The sequence below is a fragment of the Amblyomma mixtum genome, chromosome 2 (genome assembly GCF_055824585.1).
Source record: "Amblyomma mixtum isolate Tamu chromosome 2, ASM5582458v1, whole genome shotgun sequence".
Lineage (NCBI taxonomy): Eukaryota > Metazoa > Arthropoda > Arachnida > Ixodida > Ixodidae > Amblyomma > Amblyomma mixtum.
In genome coordinates, this window is record NC_143013.1 from 61121432 (window position 1) to 61145789 (window position 24358).

Sequence of the window (24358 nt, forward strand, 5' to 3'; positions counted from 1 at the left end):
TCCGCTGACGGGCAGTTTTATTGGCTATCAAAGAATGCAGTTCATAATCGCCGATCGCTTGCCTCCTCTAAAATGTTTACTGCAACCTCTAAAAGGAGGGACATTGTTTACTGCAAAATGTGGCTGCGTTGAGCGAAATTTTAAAACCGTCCAACGCAACCCTCACCTTTGCCAGTGGCGCAGGCAGTCGAACTACATGTTTACGCAGATATTTGAAACGAGATGTGTTCAGCTGTTTTTTTTTTATTTGTCCTCTGACATCAGCCGCTTGAGTTCTGTCGGTGACACTCCGTTCTGCGAAGTTGGGAAAAATAAAAAGTAAGAAAAACGACAAAAAAGGGTTAAACGTGGAAGTAGGAATTTTTCCAAGCTTGGCTAACACTCTTGCTTTCCGCTGCTTTGAACGACGGGCTTAAACACAATATTTGATATAAGGAGCTCAACATGTGGCGCTAGCAACGTGCATATTGTGGTAGTACTAAGTAGATGCAAGGCTTTTCGAAATCGTTCTTGCCTGCTAACCTCCACGTTCATGTTCAGTTTCATCTCCCCGCAGAATAAATTAGGACGTCCATCTAACTACTACTGCTTTAGCTCCTCCGTATTTGACGTTGCTTGCCTTCGCCTTTTCATTTTTCTTTTACTAACGCTGCAAGCTCCGAAAAAACTTTCTAAGCGGGAAAATAATCAGTCATAGAGTTTCTTCAACTTTAGGTGTACTTTTATTTAAATATTGCAGCTAATGGTTCCCTCTTGCGGTGCCTAGCAAAATCTTACTTTTAAAGTTTGTCCTTCGATCACATCGAGTAGTGAAGACTGCCTTTGAAAACGAAAGGGGAACATTTTTGACGACAGCAAAAATCTTAATAAAGCCACCGCGGTGGCTCAGTGGTTACGCATGGCACTCGGCTGCTGACCCGAAAGACGAGGGTTCGATCCCGGCCGTGGCGGTCGAATTTCGGTGGGGGTGAAATTCTAGAGGCCCGTGTGTCGTGCGATGCCAGCGCACGTTAAAGAACCCCAGGTGGTCGAAATTATTCGGAGCCCTTCACTACGGCGTCCCTCATAGCCTGAGTTGCTTTGGGACGTTAAGCCCCAATAAATCAAACAAAAAATCTTAATAGCGAAAAAAAAAATTGAAGCACATTGGGGGGAGATGTGCGGAAATACTGACTGTTAAAGTGGACTCTTAACGATGTATGAAAAAACTGTTCATAAAGAACTTCCCTTTGAAAAATACGCTTGTCCAAAAATTCCGGGTATGCAAAATCACCCGGAGGAGTAAGATACGTTGTCGCTAATGCGGCTTTTCAAAAGAGCCCTTTATCCGTCGCAGAACTGTTGTGAACTTCCTATTTGGCTTGGCTAACGTTTGGCTCAAAACGTGGATCCTGCGGCACAAATATGGCGGCGCGGCGATTCATGTTATTTTGTATTTCCTAACAATATCGAATCAAACAGCTCTGATGAAGTCGTAGACTCATGCAAGTTCCTGAATTTCACAGGAAGGCGAAGATGGCCTCCTGTTGTATGCGCAATACATTTTTGGAAACTGCATGCTTTTCATTTTGTTAGCTTACTTCAAACACGCAAACGCTTCATATATGGCGCATTTTTAAATTAATAAAGATGTTTCGGGATTCCGACCCAAGAAAAAAAGCATATTAATCGCCACTTTCGGCCAAAAACGAGCCAAGCTCAATACGAAGCTGACACTTCTCGGTATCCCCCATTTGGACTCTGCGTGCGTTTTTGTTTTCGTTTCGCATTTGAAGCCAGTGAGCTTCATTTGTGCATGTCTTAGCCGCCGCTTACCGTTTCTATGCATGAGTCCATGACTCAATGTTTCAAATTTATTTTTTACTGCAGTATGGGACTTCTCTTTCTACTTTCAGCTACATACTGTTTACGGCATCCGTTTGCACAGCGCATTTCCCGCACGTATCTATGTGTGTGTTTGTTGTGCTTAAACACGTCAATATATGGGATCATGCTTTTATTTTTCCTTATTTATGTTATACTCAATGAAAACTTGTCAGCCATGCTCTTGTGATAATGTTCTTCATAGTGGCTTATACATGGATGGAAGGAAAAACATTTTGTTTAATGTTTATTACTTAGAATGCTCTAACGTTCTCATTCATTGCGCTTAGGAATACCCCAAACCAACGTTTGACGTAATGAACAGGTCTGAAGGCCGGGAATTTTTTTTCCCAGGAACTGTGAGCGTGTCAAAAAACATTAGAAACCTTAGTTACTGTTCTGTTCTGAAAAAAAAAAAAACACCTTCAACGTATTACACACTAAAGACTTCCTAAAATACGGCTAGGGGCGGCGGATATCCCAAATAGGCATATGCGCACGCGCTCCTACATTTCGCCCCTTAATTTTTCTCGAAACTACATGCGCGCGCGAAAAGAAAGCAAAAAAAAAAACGGTTTGGGACGCAGTTCTTGCTGCGAGGCATTCAAAGAAATAGTGTGTTTCGGTTAGTTGCAAACTATCGCCGTGAATTAACGAGGTTCGTTTGCACCGGCCTTCATAGTAATACCTGCCGGCCGCCTGAAGTCTTCGCGCCATAGTTGCAAGAAACGTGAAGTTAGCGGCAACGCTGCGGTACACGAGCCGAGGAATGGTTCGACGTGCCCGGCGCCTAAGAAAGCCTAGAAGGAGCTTATTTGCATAGTTCGCCGAAGGTGCAAGATCGCTTCCTGATATCGCGGCGCATTGCCAGTTCGTTTCGTTTTCACTACTGGCATTACCGAACGGATGCCGCTCATAAACCGAACTCAAGCATTTGGCCCGTACCCCCTGCCGGTAGTTATTTTAAGGAGGCACGTGCTTTACCTGTCTTGGCAAGCCCCACTGCAATCATTTAAGATGCGTAAAAAACAGCATAACACTTTCCATGCTTGTACCTCATAGAATACACATCGCTTCTTTTTCAAAGACTAGCGGTGGCTCAGTGGTTACTGTGCTCGGCCGCTGACCCTGACCCGAAGGACGCGGGTTCGATCCCGGCCGCGGTGCTCGGATTTCGTACTGTGTGATGTCAGTGCTCGATAAAGAACCCCAGGTGGTTAAAGTTATTCGCAGCCCTCCACTACAGCGGTCCTCATAGCCTGAGTCGTTTTGGGATGTTAAACTCCCATGAAACCAAAACCAAACATTTTTCAGAGGCATTGGTTGAGGTAAAGATGGAAATTCTTCCACCTATGGCGCGCGTACAGCTGCAGAAATGTAATCGGACAGTTCTGACTCAAAATATTAATCCAGCGCAACAGAAAAAGGACACAAGAAAACACACAACACATGACAGCGCCGGTCCTATGTTGTGTGTTTTATAGTGGGCTTGTTCCGTCTCCCTGGAATAATCTTATGTAACAATGAACCAACTAGGCCACACAAATATCATGACTGAATGTAGCAGTTCTGACTGATCACAAAGTTTTTGCCTTTTTTAGTTATTTTAGTTATTTTTATATGCATTACATTTTTGGTTTCTGACCACTACGAAATGTTAAGCATTTTCTTGCTAATCGCACATCCTTCGAGTTTTGCTCTCTCTACACTGCGCAGTGCGGTTAGTTTTGTTTTTTGAGCATATTTTTTTACTACAACTTAAATCAACAATTAGCATGGAGTCCTGCGGCTGGTTCCTGCTGTTCTGAGAAGCGGTGTTGAAGCGGCATCACCTGCGACATCACCTGCGACATCACCGGCGACATCACCTGCGACCTGACTTTGCGCGCACGTCTCCATGGGTGAATTAAATTCGAAGTGTCCGGTCACATTTCCATGAACTGTGCAGTTGCAGGAGATGTGCATCCTTTTCTTGCACTGTGCTCGTGCTCTTGTGTCGAGCGCTTAACATTGCTGAGGCACTTGAGAAACTCGCTTCTGCCATCTGATGTCCTATTTCGAGTTGCGCTACCTGAGGGATTACGAATTGAATGATTCCTGGTAGATAGGCTAGTTTTCGAAATTTTACATGGTATCGTACGGTACGGCGGGCTTACCGTCCCAGAGGAGCACATGGGCTATGAGGCGTGCCATATAGTGGAAGTCTTCGGAGTAATTTCGACCACCTAGCGCTGTTTCACTTACATATGATGTACCAACTTGCCCAAGCCTCCGCCTTCACATCTGGGGTTCATTTAACCTGAACTGACATCGCACAGTACACGGGCGCTTTTGAGTTCCATCTCCATCGAAATGTCTCCGTCTGCTGTCTGATGTCAGTGAATGTTAAAAGAGCTAACCACGTGGTTGAAATTAACCCGGAGTCCTCCGCTGCGGTCTTGATTTGATCCCGCATTTCTGGACTCCGCAGCGAAATGGTATAGACACAAGTAATCGCGGTGAGTGACAACATGGGAGCATACCGCTTTTTTTTTTTTTCACTGTGAGGCGCGTTGTCACAGTAACTGTCGATGTAGTTTTTGCGAGTGCAACTCGGTTTGCATCTCAACATCACCAGAACCACTGGTTCATTCCTCAATACCATGAATACCATGAATTGATTCTCTAATACCATTCCCTAATACCATGAATTGCATTACCATGAATTTGGGACAAGCTCCTCTAGTTCCCTTAGCTGTCACCGCGTGGCGCGTATGCCTTTAAACAATAAAAAATAGCGCATTAAAACCATCCATGACGTAAAATTGGAAGGAAATTATCTGTTTTCTGCAGAACAGAACCTCATAGTCGCTAGTCTGAGCGGCGCTGACAGGACGCTCTCCCGAATTCCTGTTAATCATGGTAGAACTGACTTCTTATTTTGTTCGTTTATTTTTAGTTGTTTTGCTCGGATAGCTGGGTTATTTATGACTGCAAGCTTGCTTGTTGTTACCAATTAGTGAGATTTATAATACAGCAATTATGACTCAATACACAGTATGCCAGTACTTCAGGCGACCTAATGGTGTGTGCCACATCAGCACTTCTATCACATCGCATACTGATGCACATTCGACTTCGTAAGCTGCAGGGACGCCATCCGATGTTTAGAACATTAATAACTTCCTGTCAACAAAACTATCCGCATTGAAAGGCCTAGAAGTGGCTGAACTGCGGAAGTAATAAAAAAGGGGCTAATTAGTCGCTAATTCTTTGCCTTTTTGGAGAGTAGATAAAAAAGGAAACCCTGATGCGTCATGTGCAGGTAATGAAGGCAGCGAAAAACGCAGCAATAACAGCGAGCTCGCTCTTAAGAGGTTGACCTCTCTTTAAAGAGCGTTGATACGTCGGCAACGCAATTCACCTTGAATGGCTTCCACGCCACGCACGCTGAACTTAAGCGTCGGCTTGTTCTAAAATAGCGTATGATGCATGCGCACTGCGGAACAGAATTTTTTATTTCGAAAGCAATACTACTTTCACTTTCAGCTCCTCGCGTGGCGAGGCCGCGGTAGCTACCATTGACCTTTAGCTTGACCTCTGCTATGACGTCATACCATCTGCCGCAAAAACCAGGGGCCCAACTTGTGCCGTCGCGAGGCGAGGCCGCGCTTGGTAGCTGCTGCCTAACTCCTGCGCCCGCCGCGCGCAGCGCGCCTAGCGGTGTGACGTCACAGCTGCAAGAGTAAGGCTCGAACTTGTGCCGTCGCGAGGCGAGGCCGCGCTTGGTAGCTGCTGTGGATTGCATTGCATTGGATTGGATTGGATTTGATTGCATTGGATTGAATTTCATTGGATTGGATTGAATTAGATTGGATTGGATTGTATTGTATAACCGATGCATCACCACAAGTCTAACCACAAGCACCACCACCAGCTACACTACCAGCTGAATCATGGCGTAGCTACGGATATTGCTTTCGCAATTACCGGGCTTAACCAAGCTAAGCCACAGCCATTTTTTTTAGCCTATATGCATTCGCTTTAGCGCGTATGTCTACGTCATACCCAGCAATTATGGACAAAAACATTTTCAAACAAGAACATTTTATGAATGCAATTTTTGTTATACCTTGTAATATTTTCCTCTAACAACTAACATACCCGCAGATCTCCCGTCAGCAGGTTTACATTTTTTTTGCTATTAACGTTTTTCCTATTGTCAAAAGCGTTCCCCATTGGTTTTCAAAGGCAATCTAAATCGCTTGATGCGAGCGATGGAAAAACTAAAAACTAAAAGTTTTTGCTACGCGTAAGGAGAATGGACCATTCTTCATTATTTCCATAACAATGCCTTACCATATTCCAATATTCAAAATATTTGCCCAAGAATGCTGGTCATGTATCTGGTACAGAAAAATCTGCGTTGGTAGCATTAAGGACTGATGAAATTGTTGAATACATGTTACTGAGTTGTCGCAAACAGCTGGCTAAGCGATAGTTGCGCATGCGCACATTGGTAATAGTCACCAATATAAGACGACTTGGAGAGTGCGCAGTGGGTGCCGTAAATAACGTCACAGCCCATCGACAATGTTGCTATTTTGTGCCTTTGGTCCTTACGGCATTTTTTTTGCCTGTCTCATGGCGACCATCACATCGTTTTTCTGCCTGCCGTGACAACATGTCAGGGCAACCTCTGTCGTAGCGGTGTAGTCATGGCAACACCTCGCTGCTCGTAGGCTACGAATGTTTAAACGGTGCAGCGTACTCGCGAGCACACGCCACCAAATTATTGCGTATCCCTACATTTACAGCGCGTGAAAGAACAATTCACGGTCGTCGTATTAACAAGAGTTCTCACCGCTGCCAGTGGTTCCTTGAGTCCGTTGGCGGTTCCCTTCTTGACGTAGTTGCTCATGTACTGCCGCACGAAGGGGCAGATTAGCTTGGGGTTCACCTCTTCTTTCTCGTTTCGTTCTGCACGGGAGAATTTCGGGAATACTCGGTCACTTCATGAATATTCTTTCTCGTGAAGTTCCGCGGATGTGTGCTGCTCCTCCTCCATTTCTTCTACTGCTCGTTTCGCGTGTGCTTTGCACTGGATCCTAAACCACGTGTCTCTTCACTGGGGCTCCGGACTTCACTTTCAGATGGACACGAAACATGTTCAAGGGTTGCCCACCATCTTGAGCCGAGCACATAGTATTTCTAGCTCTCCATTTTGAACGGGCCGCCTATAGACGGTTAATTTTTTTCTTCACATTTTGCAGATTTTTATGCTGCAAACTATGAGAGAAGCGTCGATGCTGTTTGTTGAGCTGGATTGTGTATCAAGACGGACATTATGTACCTCATACAGATCAATAATTAGACGATCAATCAACTTAAGTTCACTAACAAACTTTTCATTTTTGATTTCAGGGAGCAAGGTTATATTGCAAAATTGGTAGCTGTCAACATCGAAGGCGAGTCCTGTTTTTTAATGATTGATCGGCGGTATGTTTCACAATATCGAACGCAAAAATACGCATTTTGAAATCTCGTTGAGATGGCTTTCCCGAATTGCGTGCTTATAAAATGGAGTCTCTCGAACTTTTTATGCAGCAAACACAAGTGGAATGGGTGTATTTGATGATGTAGAATTTAACTTAATTTCCGCGACGATACCCCGCGTTGGTATCGAAACTACCGTCGTAAAGGGCTTAAATTAACGTCGTGGACGGTAATTTAGAGTTAGGAAATGCTTAAAAACCAACTAAAGAAGCTTTCAAAAGCATATTTCTGACTTCCGATATTTCGAATCACATTTCAGATTAATAATATTTCAAAACAGAGCTCACCTTTCATTTTACGGCCATCAATTTCGCAATATAACCCTACACTCTAAAATAAAAATACAAATGTTTATAAGTTAATTAGTTTAATTTCGCCTAATTATCGATAAATATTAGGCATACGTATGCCCGCTTTGCTGCACAATCAAGCTCACCAGACCTCACCGACGCATCTATGACAGATTTTAAAACAAAAACCTGTAAAGGTAAAAAACAATGACATGTATGCAAAAGGCTTCGAAGACACTCATGTTGGTCAGCCGAGGAACGAGAAGCTGATTCGAATGCGAGGCATACACTGACAGAAGCAGCAGTGACGTTTAGAAACCAAGCTTCAAAGGTCATGTTTTCCTGCACACTGAAAAACATGGAATACATGGTAAGTAGTTTTAAGAGGACGATTAGCTTCAGACGAATTCCGATTAGTATATATATTTCATTCTGCATGCCAAGAACTTGAGTGCCGCAAAATGAAAAGAAATCTGCTTTAAGTTACTGGTATCAACTCTCTGTTTAGTTCTCATTCACGAGGCAACTTCTGCACAAAACTTGAAAAATTGTTACATTGATCACACTCCGAGAGGAAAAAAAAAACTTATAAAAAAGAAAAATTGTATGCCTCCCTCTGACCGGCGGGGGAGCCATCACAGGTTCCATACTAACGACGTGTACCAGTTCCTTTTGATTGCAGCTGTATGCTTCCTCATAGCAGTACACTGAGTTATTAGATGCAGTCATTGAAGAATTTTTTTGCTTTGATTTCTTCCATTACTGTGGCAGTGGCTTGCAAAAATGAGGACTAGGAAGTTGTCAGTGTTATTTTCAGGGCTAGCCAGGTGGCCCGCAGTGTGAGGTTATGTTGGGACGTTTCTCTTTTAGTTGCCGGTTATATCCTCTCTCGGGCTGTTTTCAGTTGCTCCGGAAACAGAAAACCAAGTGTAGATTTCTGGTAATCTCAATATAATTTCTGTTTGTATTCTGTGCATGGGATATGTGACCGTCTGGTTTACCTTCCAAAGTAAAATCTACCGTATCCCAGCATTAAAGTCGAGCCATTAGAGCCATTTGTATGAAACGCCTGTGGGATATTTTAGTCACCCATGACAACAGGTAGAAAATTGCTGCGATTGCTGTATTAGATGCTTTTCTTTCTCGGTTCTTATTAGCTTTAGGAGTAATCCTGGTGTCGGTTACCCGGCCTGCTCAATAGCCCATTTACGCTAAGTTTTCAGCCTAAAAGGTTAAAACATGCTCAGTGGTACGCAGATATCGCACATTCGGAACGAAGAGGGACAAATAGTGATAAATAATAAAGAGAAACGACATGTAAGAGAAGACGAGATGACACGCAGAGAAACACTGAGTGCCGAACTGATCAACTCCTTTCTGGAGTACGGTAATAAATAGGTTTCGGAGAAATGGAAAGAGGAGAGAGGCAGAGTAAGCAGTGAAACGAAGTGCAACGTGAAAACTTAAAGCTTGACTATGTCTTAAGCGGGTCGGAATGAGATGCTTAAATCATTGCCGCAGTAAACATTCCTTCATTTGCTGGCGCCTATGCTCATCTCTTCCGTTTTGCTCATTGTTTCTTTGTGAAAATATATCTCGCCGTTTAAAGATTAGTGGTCCTTATATCCCATCGGGCTTTTGTTTCCAGAAAAGCCTGCGAGAAAGCATTTTTTTATTTAATGATTAAAGGTGCACTGAAGAGGAATCTGAACTTGTCTTTTTGCCGCGGGAACTCGATCTACACGTTTCTAGCATTCTTATAAACTGCGACTTATTGCCCTGTATGGCCGATTTCCCAAATTAAATCGAATTAACGGCCGGCTCCCGCCCTTTCTTTTGAATTCTGCCTCGTACGGTGGGCGGAGTCGACCAACGCGTGGAGTGCCTTTCACCCAGTCGCGTGGCGGCTTGCCGCTCTGCCATCGGCGGAGTAATACGTAGTAGTCCGTAGTAGCAAATAGTCCGCGCGTTTTGTTTCTTTCCGCGGGCTGATTTTGCGGCTATATTATTTGCGAATGAAACTATTTATTCATGGAAACCTAAAAAACAAAATAAAGCGAAAGCAAAGCCTCCACGGAGCTGGCTGAAAGGAACTTCACGCGTTGGTCGACTCCGCCCATCGTACGAGGCAGAATTCAAAAAAAAGGGCGGGAGCCGGACGTTAATTCGATTTAATTAGGGAAATCGGCCATACAGGGCAATAAGTTGCAGTTTCTAAGAATGCTAGGAACGTGTAGATCGAGTTCCCGCGGCAAAAAGACAAGTTCAGAATCCTCTTCAGTGCACCTTTAAAGGCAGTAATCAAAGCGATGTTCACCTTTCATGTGAAAAGCTGCCTCTCATTGTATTCTGTGCTTCCCATGGTTGAGTTTACCACGGCGAAAATTACACAGCCCTGTGTTGGGCTAGAAAAATGGGATGTAGGGCGTGTCGCAGTAACGCTTACTCGGTGAACTGGGCCGAGGGAGGAATAAACAGAAAGGTATTTTTCGTTCATGCGAAACACGTGAGGTTGGCAGCTTTATACTCGTTTCAAACGGGAAAATTTAGTGTCAGTTTTGGAGAGGGACGCACTGTGTTAGTCTCATTCCGGCAGTGTCACGCGGTAAAAATTAGTGACACTCGTTCAAAACGCGCTGCCCTTTTGCGGGGCTTGAACGCACTTCACGCTTTCCACGTGCATTGTCTCGATGCCGGTGCTCCGGTGATTGAAGTGAACGCACCCGAAGGCGGAGCTACTGCCGCGGTATAAAACGAGTTATTTATTTTGCATTTAAAAAAGAACAATAAGTTGGAAAGTTTGAATAAAACTAAATCTGTTATATTGCGGCAATGTGTTTGAGTACTTTCTGCCTCTCTAGACTTATAACTGTTTAATATTCTATAAAAAGTTTCGGGAAAAGGTTTTATTTACCAAAAGAAGCCAGTTAGAGCCCTATAATATTTAATATGTAGTGAAAGCAGTAAGGCCTTGTGAGTGTGTGCCGGAAAATAGAGAGTTGACAAGCTCTGCGGAAGACTGGGACTTCCATAGCCTACTGTATATGTGTGAATAGGAAAAAAAAAGTGAAATTTTTGCCAAGCGTACGTGTTAGCCAATCATAATTTTCATCTTGGAACGACAAATTGCACGACACTGAAGCTCAGTACTTATTACCGTGAACAAAACGTAAAATACCAATAATAAACAAATATGTAAATTAATGGAAAAATAAATAAATCACAGTAGCCCTTAGTAATAACCAATTAATCTCGGTTAGAAATTGTCGCGTTCTTCAAAAATTTTTGAGCACGCATGAGCTTTACTGACAGTCGCGACATAAATTGCGGACATTTGCCTTCCCCGCGTATCACTGCACCGCTAAAGTGACACTTCCTGGGAGGAACTGCACTAGCTGAAAGTGACACTCAATTTGCCCAGCGGGTTCCTATATACGCTGTGGAAAAAGCATGCGTTTCAGTGCCTGGCTTCACAAGAAGTTTTTAAGACAAGCAGCAGCTGATTCCATCTTCCTAGGGAACTTACATACGAGGAACTGTATCAGTACGTTCTAGCTCAGGGGAACAGGATTTTAGCCAAGGAATAGCGAAACTATACGGATGGCCAAGGCAAGACCACTTGGGGCCATTCGAAAGCCCTGTGGTGAACCTAAACAACAAGCTTTTGCTAGTTGTTTTTATTCTGACTGAGCAATCTTCACCTCCGGCCTTAGTAGGAATGACTACGTGGTTTCAGTTATGCTTATCGATTTGTGATAACCTGATATTTAGTTATCATGAATGCAGAAGGAGGCGTCGCTGGGAGCTCACCGAAGATTAGGCTGACACTGAGGGAGACGACCATGTGCACCATGAATCCGACGATGCCGATCCAGATGAACGAGATGTGGTAGAACTGGAAAATGCCACTGCGTGGTGGAGAGCAAGGGACTCATGTGTTACGTGTTTCTCTCATTGGATTCTTGTGATTGTAAGAATTACAGCAGATAAGAACAAGAAAACACGCTCACACGGAGTGCGACTTACAAGGTCATGCTGTAAGTTATGCCTACATGGACCTCTTTTGTGTGCTGCTCTGTGTGATTTATACAAGCGCGAGGATTGAAGGAGGGATTCCAGGAACTAGCCCCTAGCTAACTTCTACTCAGCCACGTGTTTCTGCGTACTGAAATTAGAAAGGAGATCTACAAGGTTTGAAGATGTTCTGGTAACGTTTAGGCTGGCAAAGTTACGCATCAACTTTCCCGACTCAGTTTACCTGCGTCTTTTTATGAAGACAAGGTGTGGTATGGTATGACGTGGTATGTGGCGTTTAACGTCCCGAAGCGACACATGAGCAAAGAGGGACGCCGTAGTGTAGGGCTTGGATTAATTTAGACTACCTGGGTTTGTTAAACGTGAGTTTACATAGCACAGCACGCGGGCGTTTTTTTTGTTTTCGGCCGCATCGAAATACAATCGCCGCGGCCAAGATTGAGTCTGCGACCTTGGGATCAGCGTACGAACGCCAAAGCCGCTAAGCAACCATGATAAGCGTTGCAACAAGGCAATTCATTAAAAGAACCACGGGCTGTAATGTGCGTGAAGATGCCTTTTTTTAGGTTAGAAAGAAAAATTGCGCTGGCTTTGGTGGTCCTTATGCAAAAGAAAAAAGACCAATAATAAAAACGTACACCACTGCCAGGCATTCAGAAGAAAAAACGAAATGCATGTTCACATTATCTTCATAGCGATCATGAACTATGCTGTGAATGCGCCGTCTGACTACCCGGTACCATTACAGACGTATCGGTGCGAGCAAGGCATCGCTCGCTTACCTGGGCAGCGGTGGCGGGTCGAATGATCCAGCCGTTAGCGTTTGGTTGAACTGGGTGCATTTGGCCGTGGACGTGGGCAGGTCGTCCGCGTCGCGTGGATACACGATGGAGCCCAGAGCAAGCCACCAGGACATGGTGATGGCCACCAGAATACCCGCCAGAGCACCCTGCATGCCGCGAGCGTTCGTTAGTGCTATACGTGTGGGTGTCTACCACAATAGCATATAGGCGTTCGTTCTGGACAGTCTCGCTAACGTCCGCTCCATCGACAGCCATTGCATCTGATTAGGAGGGTTACAAATGACCGCGACCATTAAAAGTTCCCGGAAAGGATGTGGTTCCGCCGAGCCCCCTAGAAAAATTTAGCAGAGACTTAATTACACTGCGACCACGGCAACATGGTCGCACTCTCCGCATGCAGGAACACACACGGCATTGGTTTTCGCTCTATTCTAGCGTGATACGCGTAGCTGTTTAGGCACGTCTGCACACAACCAAGCGCACCTGCCAAGTAACGCTGAGCCTGCCACCACGCCCACCAATGTCACGTGACCAGCGCACTTGCCCACTACCACTTACCAACTCGGATATGTAGCGCGGTCTAACTAAGTCATGCACCTCGTCGACCAATCAGCGCTCGGACATGTCACGTGGTCACATGATGTCACACTCCTCGTCGACCAATCAGCGAATTTCATCGCAGAAGACACCGGACGACTCCGAATGCCGCCGAGTTTTCCCTTGGTTTGGTTGGTTTATGGGGTTTAACGTCCCAAAGCGACTAAGGCTATGAGAGACGCCGTAGTGGAGGGCTCCGGAAATTTCGACCACCTGGGGTTCTTTAACGTGCATTGACATCGCACAGTACACGGGCCTCTAGAATTTCTCCTCCAAAGAAATTCACTCGCCGCGGCCGGGATCGAACCCGCGTCTTTCGGGTCAGCAGCCGAGCACCATAACCACTGAGCCACCGCGGCGGCAGTTTTCCCTTCGATGAGGATTTTGGTGCTGTCGCATTAAAACGCTGGACCATAATAAAGGCCACCATACCCAGCAATGTCACGTGACCAGCGCACCTGCCCACTTCCAGCTGCCAACTCGGATATGTACCGCGGTCTAACGAATTCGCGCACCTCGTCGACCAATCAGCGCTCGGACATGCCACGTGGTCACATGATGTCACACTCCTCGTCGACCAATCAGCGAATTTCATCACAGAAGACGCTGGACGACCCCGAATGCCACCGAGTTTTCCCTCCGATGAGGCTTTTAGTGCTTTCGCATTAAAACGCTGGACCATAATAATGGAAGACCTCTCGGCAAGGAAGTGTCGAAGCGAGTGGCTCGCCGTGCTCGTGACTACCCATCACTCTTACCTTATGTGACGTCACACGTCACAGAAAATGCACCCTTACTTCCTCTAGAACTCCCTTTGCCTTTCCAGCGAAAAATATTTCTGGTTTCATAAATGTCTTCCCCTTCCTGGATGTAGACATAAACTGCCGAGGAGTTCATTAATGTTTTCGGGGCTTAGGATGGAAGGTCGGTTGTCACGCAGGAATAAAACTGAGAAGATCGAATGGAGCTCATCCGACAGAATATAAAACTCAAGGCAGGTTTACAAATATTTACATATGAAAGCGGGAGACGGAGATATACAGAAGTAGTGGGTTATTGAAAGGGGAACGCCCCGAACCACGGTCTTAGAGAGGGTCTCATTATTTCATCGCGTTTTTTTCGCCTGTTTAGATGCCTATAGCATCAAGACTGCCAGAACCGAAGTCAAGCTATTGAGCAGACAATGGTAGATAGATAGATAGATAGATAGATACAGAGAGAGGGAAAGGCAGGGATGTTAACCAGAAAGGATACCGGTTGGCTACCCTACACAGGGGAAGGGAATAAGGGGAATTCCCTTATTCCCTAAGGGGAAATCTACAATGGTAGATTTCTCTCATAGCTGCCACCCTCACCGTTCGATCTCACTCTGCGTGGCACTCGCGGTAATGTAGGACGTTCTATGCCAGCCCTTATAAACAAGGTATTCGCAAGTGAACGCTCGCAAGGTTGTGTTACACGCATCGACACCCCCGAAAGTGGAATGTTGACATCCGCTGAAATAGATAAGTCTACAGAGAACCGTACGCAACATGCGGAGGTCGGGGGTTCGGATGCTCCTGGCGGAATGTGGTTGTTCTTTTTGTCACTTTTTTATCAGTTATATTTCAGGCATCAAATGTTTACATTTCTTACTTCCCATTGATAAACAAAACAAAAAATCCTGTCGCTTTCCTTTCGTTTGGCGACTGTTGGCTTTCTGAAGTATCAGGCACTTTTTAAATGCGGTTCTAACTGCAGTGCTAAATTTCCTGCTGATTGCCGTCGACAGGCCTCCCTTTGCGATCGCGATAATGGTAGTATGTGTAGAGCGCTCGGCGCCTTGCAGAGGTCCTATTTTACAAGAATTCATTTCTCCGTTTCATTCTCTTCCTTATTTGAATTTGTTCATCATATCTTTTAAACCGCTGCATTCGATTGACATTGTTTACGAGTTGTCAGCCGTGACGCCACAGGCGGGAGCTGCCGATGACGATCGGGCGAAAGACCAACTCAACGAAAGGATCACTGTGAAGCAACAACAACAACGACAGCAACAACAACAACAACAGCATGACCGCTGAACAGTAACTCAGCCCTCACCTTCCGCCTGCCCCAAATACTTTGACTACGTAACCGCAGGTGGATCATTCTCCATGTGGTGCCCACTCCCCGTTCCACTCACCCCGTATGTCTTAGCAAAACGTAGGCAACCATGTTTCTGGCCATCTTCGTGATAGGTCTAAGTTCTGACAGACAACTCCAGCAGCGATGGCTATATGCCGTTGACGCTAGGGAAATGCAGAGCGCTTTAAGGCGGCTGAACCCTCGACCTTTCTCAAAGGCGAGTACCCCTGGGCCTTTTGACTCATCGGTCATTGAAACAGGAAGAACGTCGACTCCCGCTGCAGTTCTTGAAGTCTGCAAGCATAAATAACTGCTTTTAGTCTAAATCGCGTGCTTTTATGCGCAAGGTACTTCCTCTTTTTGCTTTCCTTCTATTTTCTTTTCTTTTATTTCACTTTTCCCTTCCTGATTTCAAAACAGACCTGGGTCCGGCTAACCTCCGTGTTCTTCCCTTGCCTGTTTTCTCTCTCTCTCTTCGCCGTCATGCAGATGTTATTGTAAAATGGCCCGAAGGTCTGTTTGCGAGCGTTTCGTACGCACCTGCCGGAAGTTAACGTTTCGTCCGCCTATTCAGTTATCGCCGCTAGTCGGAATTGAGGCAGATAGGAAAAAAAAAGAAAACCTCCAAACGTGTCGAGACGATTTTACACATCGCTTCCGGCGTCATCCGGCTTGCATCCAGTACTGCAGGACATATTTGTTTGCAGCTTTAGTCACGACGCAGGGATGCTGAAGCCTTGTGTGTTTTATCAATAAGAAATAGCAATGAAACCCCCTGTTACGACTGTTGTTACGATGACTCCACTAATGCCCGCAGTGATTAATTAATCATTGTTGGCACGATGCGAACAGAAGCGATTCTACACAGACTGCGAGGATAGCTGACACAAAGAGAAGTATTGTAGTCGTGCTACTTAGGATCTCATCGTCGCTGCGTCGTAATTTTTAGCGTATGGTGGAGCTATACCTTAACACATGTATTTTTTTAAACGTCCAACAGTATTTGTGCCCTTAAACACGTAGCCATGAGCATCCTTTAAAAAAATTCATCACACTTTGTAGTTTTGTACTCTCTGTACTTTTGTAATCAGCCCTAATTGAGTGCTCCTTCTAAAGTCTGTTATCGTTTTTTATTGTTTTGGTGCACTTGGCTCATTTATTTTCATTTTATGTTTCTAAAACGATGCTGTTCTTTTTTATCGTATTTCTAAAATGCCATGTTTACACAGAATTACTTATAGTCTTTAGAGCTTTATTAGGCGATCGCAATGGCCGCCATGTTGATGCCGCCTTCACTGAATGTACATACGTGTGTTGGGATAGACAGAATAAAGATAACGATATAGTGATCACGGTTGTTAAGAAGTTTACGCAACACTTAGAAGTATTCAAAAAGCTGTCCTTATCCTCTGTGTTGCAATCGTAGTTTCGAAGAATGCATTGATTACACACTATTCCACATCGCGGAACTTGCCAAAGCACAAGAGTTTTTGAAATGTTCGTCGACCAATCCTCTGCTTTTTTAATCGAGTTCCTGAACTATAGTAAGATACAACTTAAAAAACAAAACACTTTTAAACGGTGGGCTGTGCTCCGCGGCGTCCGGTTTTACTCTGCTGGCCAATCACAACAGCAAACAAAATCAGCTTTTTAATGTTTGACAGTATGAAGCAAGCCAGAGGCGTAAGAATTCTTGAGCTTACAATTTGGTTTTATAATTAGCTTCTTGTTTAGTTAACAAAAAAACCGGAAACGGACTACAGTTTGTCGCAGAGGAATTCAGTGTGGCCTTGCTGAATGCGGACGGAACATAAGTGCTGGCTTAAGTATTATCCAACCGTAGGCACCCATAGAGTACCGGAAGAGCCTCCCAAAGAAATACGTCAGGGACTGAGCAACTTGTGATTATATACACTCATTTACGATTGCGTGCCTACAGCGCTCTGTGGCAAGCTGTGACAGAGGAAGACAGGCGCTAGACCTTCCCCTCGACTACTACTTAGGGCAGCGTGCGATTACCACATTCGATTTCTCTATGAAGATCGCCGGGATGCTGTCCACCGAGCTGCTCAGCAGGACCGCGTAAGCGACAGGTCATGTTTCTAGTCTTTTTCTAAATCCATGCTATAAGAAACCCTGACCTTGCTTCAAACATTGACACACTACTGTCTTAATTATCATAACACGTTTCCTTCCTGGTTTCGTCCTTGCACACCCTGTACTGATCCATATCACGAGTTTGTTGTTATCAAGTTTACCCAGTGTACACGTTCTACCTCTTTGATCCTATGTTTACGGCTCTTTATAGCCATATCCTGACTTTCTAAGTGCTTACTCATCAGTTCTTTTACTATTTTCCTCAGCTGTGAGTCAAGCTTCCGTGCTTCCGTTTATATTTATATGCCCTAATTTGTTTTCCTGTCTCCCTGAGCCGTTCACCGGAAATATTTTTTTCTGCGTTTTCTTGACTTCAAACCATTTACAGTCTGTATCTACCGCTTGACCTGATTTACAGACTTGCGCTAAGCGCTAATGCAAGCTTCTCTCCAAAGTCCTCTTTTTATTACAACCTTATGCACAACACCGTGTTTCCAAACTTAAGCCTTGGCATCATTACTGCTTTCAAGATGCTACATAGCACCTTATACCTATTGCAGCCCACAGCGTCGCCTGTTCTATTGCTACCACGTAACTCTTCCCTTTCGCCTTAATAGGTGTGTTCGTCTTTTCCGTGCATATTTTGCTCAAGGTTATCCATACTCTGAGATATCCGCATCCTCCTGCCCCCGGTATCTGCTGACTATGTGTTGGAAGAACCTGATCAGTTTTTATTGTTGAAGACCATGAAGCCTGATTTATTAAGGGTAAAATTGAAACCCAGTGTCACATTTGTCATCTGAACAAGGTGCCGTACGTAGGCTATTAGCGAAGAATGCAGCATGTGGATGGGTTAAACCAGGGATCTGCTGATCCACAATCGTTCCGTGTAGTTCCATGTAGTGTAGCTTATGAGATAGGCAATGGCCCTTCCTTGTGCACCCTTCGTTCATTCTATTGTACTGGCCAACCGTTTCCGAGATGTGGATTCGAGGTAAAAATCTTTCTGCGTGGTCGGACAAAATTGGTCAATGAAAACCATACAACCGTGAGGCGCCATGCATTTATTTTGTAATCGATATCAGCTGGCTGGCTAACAATCATCATCATTATCACCATCATCGTCAGCCATACTACGCCCACTGCAGGGTAAAGGACTTTCTCATGTTTATCCAATTAAACATGCCCTTTGCCAGCTGCGGCCAACGTATCACCGCAAACTTCTTAATCTCACCCGCCCACCTGACTTTCTGCCGCACCCTGCTACGCTTGCCTTCTCTTGGAATCTACTCCGGTACCGTTAAGGACCAGCGGTTATCATGCCTTCGCATTCGCATTGCTGGCTAGCAAAGCAACGTATGTTTTTTTTTTTGCGAATCCTTGAAAAAAGAGTGGTGAAATCGGACAGCCCAGTTCTAACACTTTGTGATCACCAACTGTCGTCCCATTGGTTACCCCTCCACACGCGACTTGAAACTTTTATTATCCTGGTACAGGAGCCACGCATTGCAATGGTACCGGGCAGCCAGCCGGCAACTCGACCGCTCTTCCACCTGGATTACCGTGCGTGGAAACCAGGAACCTGTCGCTCGGCACCACGAAGTGCGACCGCTTCGTTTCTTTCGATCGGCGCCCCAGTGTTTAATGTGCCATTATCTCGTCGTCAGGTCAAAAATTGTCCTAAGTCTGAATTTTCAAAAGCACTCGCCTTTTCGCACTCAGCATTGCTCCCGAAGCAAGGATGAAGTTTCGGGAAACACGTTTCTTACCACGAAACACTCTTTACACTCTATCGCTGGCATTAAAATATACTATATTACTATATTTTGTAATATTTGGCTACAGTATGGTAGCAGGTCTACAGAAAACTTGCCGCCAAAGTGTGAAAGATATCCCAGAGCCAATTTTGTGCTGGTGACATCTACAGAGTCCGAAAATACAACTGTCCATTCTCCTGGGCTTTCGTGGAAGCGAAGAAGCTTGCATTCTGCGCCGCCCGAGGCCCCCTCCATCCGTTGCCGTAGCCTCCATTGCTTGCTATGTTATCTGGTCGCATGCTTGCGCTTTCGACAGTGAGCAGGCCTGTCTGCTCTAGCGTTGTGTTATTCCGAGAGAAATCGCGGGCATTTGTTGCGTTTCGTTGCACTCACCTTTTTCTTGACACAAGGGAAAAAAGTTCCCAGAACGAAGATAGCCAGCAGAGGACCGGATAGGGCACCCACCAACGATGCAGAGGCCTGCATTCGGGTAATCCATTGTAATGAGTTTGCCTACCACAGAAATAGCTCATACTTCGTGCATGTAAGTGTCTCTGCTAAGGATGCCATCTAAGGATGCATCGATGAGTCGAACTGTACCCGTGGTGCTTGAGAGACGCATCATTCAATGAAGAATAAGCGGGGGACAGTTTGTGCATCTCATTACCGAGACAATAGACAGAAAAAGAAAGTTCTTTCATTTAAAAAGATAAATCTGATATGGACCTGGAAATTTGGCCGCAACTCGTTCTCTCTGTCTCGATTAAGGGGAAAAGAATGCGGACTGACCTGAATGATAGACTCCATGGTACCAGTGAGAAATGCGATGGATATGGACAGCAGGCCGTAGGCTGCGGCTGCATTCGGAGAGAATAAGTTTAGTCACTGGTTCAACGGAACTGTAGAGAATGTACAAATATGCGCGGCAGGTTGGCTTATAGGTGTCGTACCCATTGCCTTTGTGAGTCGGAGCGCACCGGCTTCGCTCATGGTGACCCGTGGTCGAACGAAGTCGTCCCACGTCACGGCTGCCAAGGCGTTGTAGCCCGACGAGAGGGTGCTGCAAGACAAAGGGTTTATCAGCGATAAATTTAGGGCGAAATGAATGAGTAAAATGCACTTTCGAAGCGCTATATCTATACGCCAGCAGCAGACTCAACCGAAAAGCTGCAAAGCATGGAAATGAATCCGCAGTGGTACTGTTTCTGAAAACTTGGCGACACTGCCAGCTCCAGCTACAGTCTGTCAAGGAAGTGCGCGTAGCAAAGGAGCCGCACGCGAGAGTGGCCTTTCGCCTCTGCGTGAGAGACTGCGCTTGTCCCAATACTGGAGGCAGCAGCAATGAGTCAGCGCCAACAAAAACAGGTTATTCGAAACAATATAAAAAAGCGTTAACCTCAAAGATACCGTAGAACACTGTGACATAGATAGTCTTCCTTTCTTTCTTACTTTCCGCAAGCATGTATATGACAAACATTCGAGTTGAAATAATTTATGCTATTATAAAATAGAAGTAACCCGGTCTGTTCCGGAAGAACGCCCATGTACTTCAGTCTCATCACTAAGACGTGAATCTGTTTGCACCATTTCCTTCTGTTTTATGGGAGGTCCAGCACAGAGACAAAATTAGAAACATTTATAATTGCGTGTGCGACCTAGCGCTACCGCTTATCGCGAGACTATAACGCGCATGCGCAGATCGCCCCTGCAGGCCTTTTGCAGACCAGCAGTGGTTGCACCTAGCACCCTGGAATCGTCTGCGCATACGCATTTCACGGTCGCGCTGAGAGGTTGAAGTATCTGGTATACACTATGCTAAAAGTTTTTGCTTTAGAACAGAGTTCCCATCGAAATGCATAAGGCTTACCTCGGGTGGTTGCTCAGCATCAGCAGAACCTATAGAATGGTCCCACAGCTAATCATACAAACTACCTTCGTCAGCCTGTTGAAGAGCCGCTCAAACTTTAATTTCAAACATCACAGCCTGAAAGACTGGGTAGGCGAGGTAGGCGATACCGAGGCTGTCTTTGTTCTCTTTGTCATTATCTCCGTCGTTCGCAGGCACTGTTTTCGCGCGAAATATGCATCAGCTTATCTTGAGAGTGCTTTGGCGCATATTTATCGTGATCTATACAATTAGAACTGTAAACACTGCGGCCAACTAGCCAACTACGATCATATTGTGGGACTGCTAAATAGAGCCACCTCCGGAACTAGTTACCACTCCTCTCGAGCGGTGGGATACCATGCTGGCTAGCTTTGACCCCAGAACGCAAGTTCTTCTGGCAGTGGAGTGGGCTAACAAAGTAGTCGAGGGCTATGTACTCTCAACCACTAAACGCGACCTCCTAGTCCCAAGCTCTTTCCGACGAATAAGATGTTTTGCAATCAACTGGCATTCTCTTCGTAGTGTTCACTCTTAACCTGCGCTACACCGAGGCTGCAGTCGTGCAAACCCACCTGAGGGAGCCGCTGAAAACAGAGGCCACAAGGAGACCGCTCAATCCTGGATAGTTCCGCAGCAGGTCTTGTACAATGTACGGCATAAGCTGGAATCGGCGCAAGCGTTGGTCAGTTGTACAGAAGGAGGCCTATTTTCTTTTAGCAATATATTCATCGCTGACCCTTGCACCTTTACGAGCCGCCATTTGGGAAGAGTTCTTTGAACTGTGCGAAGATTTCTCCCTCACTGTTCAGTCTCCAGTGACAAAGCGTAGAACGGGCAAAGGGGGAACTACTTTACCGATGTCCACATGTGAGAATATCTGGGAGATAAACATAGAGGGTTTCGGCCATGTGAGAGGTGCGGCGTCCGATTCCCAGTGCCGCCGGGTACCCATAAATGATATGGGTACACTCTTTCCCCTGGCTTGGGGCTCGGCTCAATAGGCCACAATAGGCTCTACAGCACAAGACGGGTTTCGGTCTTTCGCGGAAAGATTTTCCATCGAGGGAGAGGTGAGCTTGGCCAAAGCCCTTTTTCCAAGTATTTCAGCCCAGAAGAGCCAAGCCCCAAGTCGGTGGAAATAATGTGCCCATTAGAAAACCGATGGGTATCCGAAGGCACCAGGGAAGTTTCGTAGTGTTTTTTTTTTTCCGCAGTTTCAGGTGGAAATACCAATGTCCTACGCGGTTCCGTGCTTTGTTTCCTCAGCAGGGTTTTCACCTAGAACCACATCTTCTGAAAATTCTTCTCCAAATTCTTACCTTTACCTTTCTATTCTCTGACGTAAGAACTGATATCGTGTGCCATTTTATCTAAGGCCGAGATGGTCAGTGACAGAAAAGGAGAACGAATTGAGGATGAATTACTACAAAATACAAACCGTGTATTTTGATGTTTGTTTAGTCTCCAGGAGAATGTGTATGACGGATCTCTTTCTTGTGTGTGTGCATGTGTGTGCAATATGTGCTTGGGGTGAGGGGAGGGGGAGTGCTGAGAAGTTCTCGAGCTTCAAGGAAAGCATGCTGAAGGAGTCTCCTTGAGAGGAGAAATGCCACGCTACTACGTTTGGGGGTATCTGTGCCTGCATTAAGATGTCTGCACCTATATTTGTGCTCCAGGCATTAGAGAGTTTTAGTTGTATATAACTTCGTGGTTAAGTTCTTACGAACACCTGACAGCGTACGAGTGGGCGCACCGAGTGTACATATGTATAGTTCTAATATGAAAGGAAACAGTGAGTTTGTACACAAGAACGAATTCTGTTAGTTCCGCGCTGGGGCTGAAAATGTTTCATGGGCATTCTAGAGGACTACTTTTTAGAACAAAGGAAAAGTTTGAACTTTATTCATACTTTCGGAGTAACGTTAGGTTGAATGTGAATACCGTGCTCTGTTTCACAGTGGAGTTACCTGTGTACTATAAAAGTAAAATGCAGACGATGCATCATACGTCATTGCGCCGTGCTTTTAGCTCTCGAATCGGGAGTCTGTTTGTAGCACACAAGCAGCGACCATCGGTAGGGGCCAAATGTTATACTAAACAGAAATAAACCTATATGGCACTAAAAAGAGAGTAAGCTGCACTTCAGCGCACTCCCTTTTGTGGACAGGGTATGCTGCCGATGATCTGGGGTAGATTTCGATCAACAAATATACTGAATACTTACTGTTAGAAATAGAGGCATAATGTTATCGCAAAGTATCGAAACTCTATGCAGTTAACAATTTATATATTTTTATTTATTCAATACTGCCAGCCGCCTTTTGGTGGCCAAGGCAGGAGTGGGGATACAATTGCACAGTGCTTTGTCAACAGCGAACAACGAAAAAAAAAGGCCTGCAGGTAGGCAACAAAATTTCTGCCGAACAACACAAATAACAGACGAGTAACAAATACTTTACCTTAAAATACAAAACAACACGTGACAAGGGCAACACTCCAGAATCGAACTAAATACCTTAACTTGACCGGCTGGGGTTGATTGCAGATAACAATGTTTCGGCTGACGATAAGGTGACCAGTTCACGAGGTAATTCATTCCAATCAGCTATCGTTCTTGGAAAGAACGACAGGTTGTATGCAGTGGTTCTGCATTTGGGAACTACAATTGATTTATCGTGTTTGTGCCGAGTTTGTCGTGTTCTGTTGTACTGCATATAAGTGTGAAAGTCTATTCTGGTGTGATGGAAGGAGGCTTTTAAGTGCGGCGTTGGAGGTCTTGAGGTTAGCAAATAAAGAAGGTTGTAACCTCAGTTAAAGTCTTGGTAACTGATAGAACTTTGCACTTTTGGAAGATGTAATTTGTTTCCGCTCTCAACCTTAATTATTTCGTATTTTTAGTGATGGAAATCAACCCCTGTACTTGGGCAGCATACCCTGCCCATAAAAAGGATGTGCGCTAGAGGAGAACTTACTCCCGTTTTACTCCCATATGGGCGTATTCGTGTTCAGAGTGTTCGAAAAGTAATTATATCTCAGGGAAGTTAGCTTGTAATCTATCATTCAGGTTGCCCACAAGGAGAGTGTGGCTAGCTGGGGCGGTTGCCACAAGGCGTTCTGTAAGAGCTCGCTTCAAAATTAGTTTTAATCTTCTTTGAATGAAATTAGAGGTGAGACTTAAGACTCGCCTTAAGCGTATGACGTGATAGCGTATGACGTGACGTGGTTTAACTCCCATGCATGCGGAATTGGCCATTCTCGACTCTAGATCTTAGATCGCCGGGAGGACCTCTTACCACTCCTGCCGCATTGGTGCAGCGGTTAAGCGATGCGCCACTGCACTGCGATATGGCAGGTGCTCCCAGCGGTGAGCTTTGCGAGACCCAGGCT

The 24358-nt window shown here is 45.2% G+C and overlaps 1 protein-coding gene across 1 annotated transcript in view; it reads right to left on the reverse strand.

Annotated features, from left to right (window-relative positions):
* Window positions 1-223: 223 nt before the first annotated feature.
* Window positions 224-24358, reverse strand: part of LOC149359510 (sodium-coupled monocarboxylate transporter 2-like) — a 61346-nt gene continuing 37211 nt past the window's right edge. The window contains exons 10-17 of the mRNA XM_089571718.1: window positions 21544-21632; window positions 20034-20143; window positions 19873-19940; window positions 19477-19563; window positions 12506-12672; window positions 11499-11596; window positions 6707-6822; window positions 224-294 (exon numbers count right to left, since the gene is read on the reverse strand). Of these exons, the coding sequence (XP_089427844.1) occupies window positions 244-294; window positions 6707-6822; window positions 11499-11596; window positions 12506-12672; window positions 19477-19563; window positions 19873-19940; window positions 20034-20143; window positions 21544-21632 (786 nt within the window). The 3' untranslated portion in view covers window positions 224-243. The remainder of the gene's footprint in view (window positions 295-6706; window positions 6823-11498; window positions 11597-12505; window positions 12673-19476; window positions 19564-19872; window positions 19941-20033; window positions 20144-21543; window positions 21633-24358) is intronic.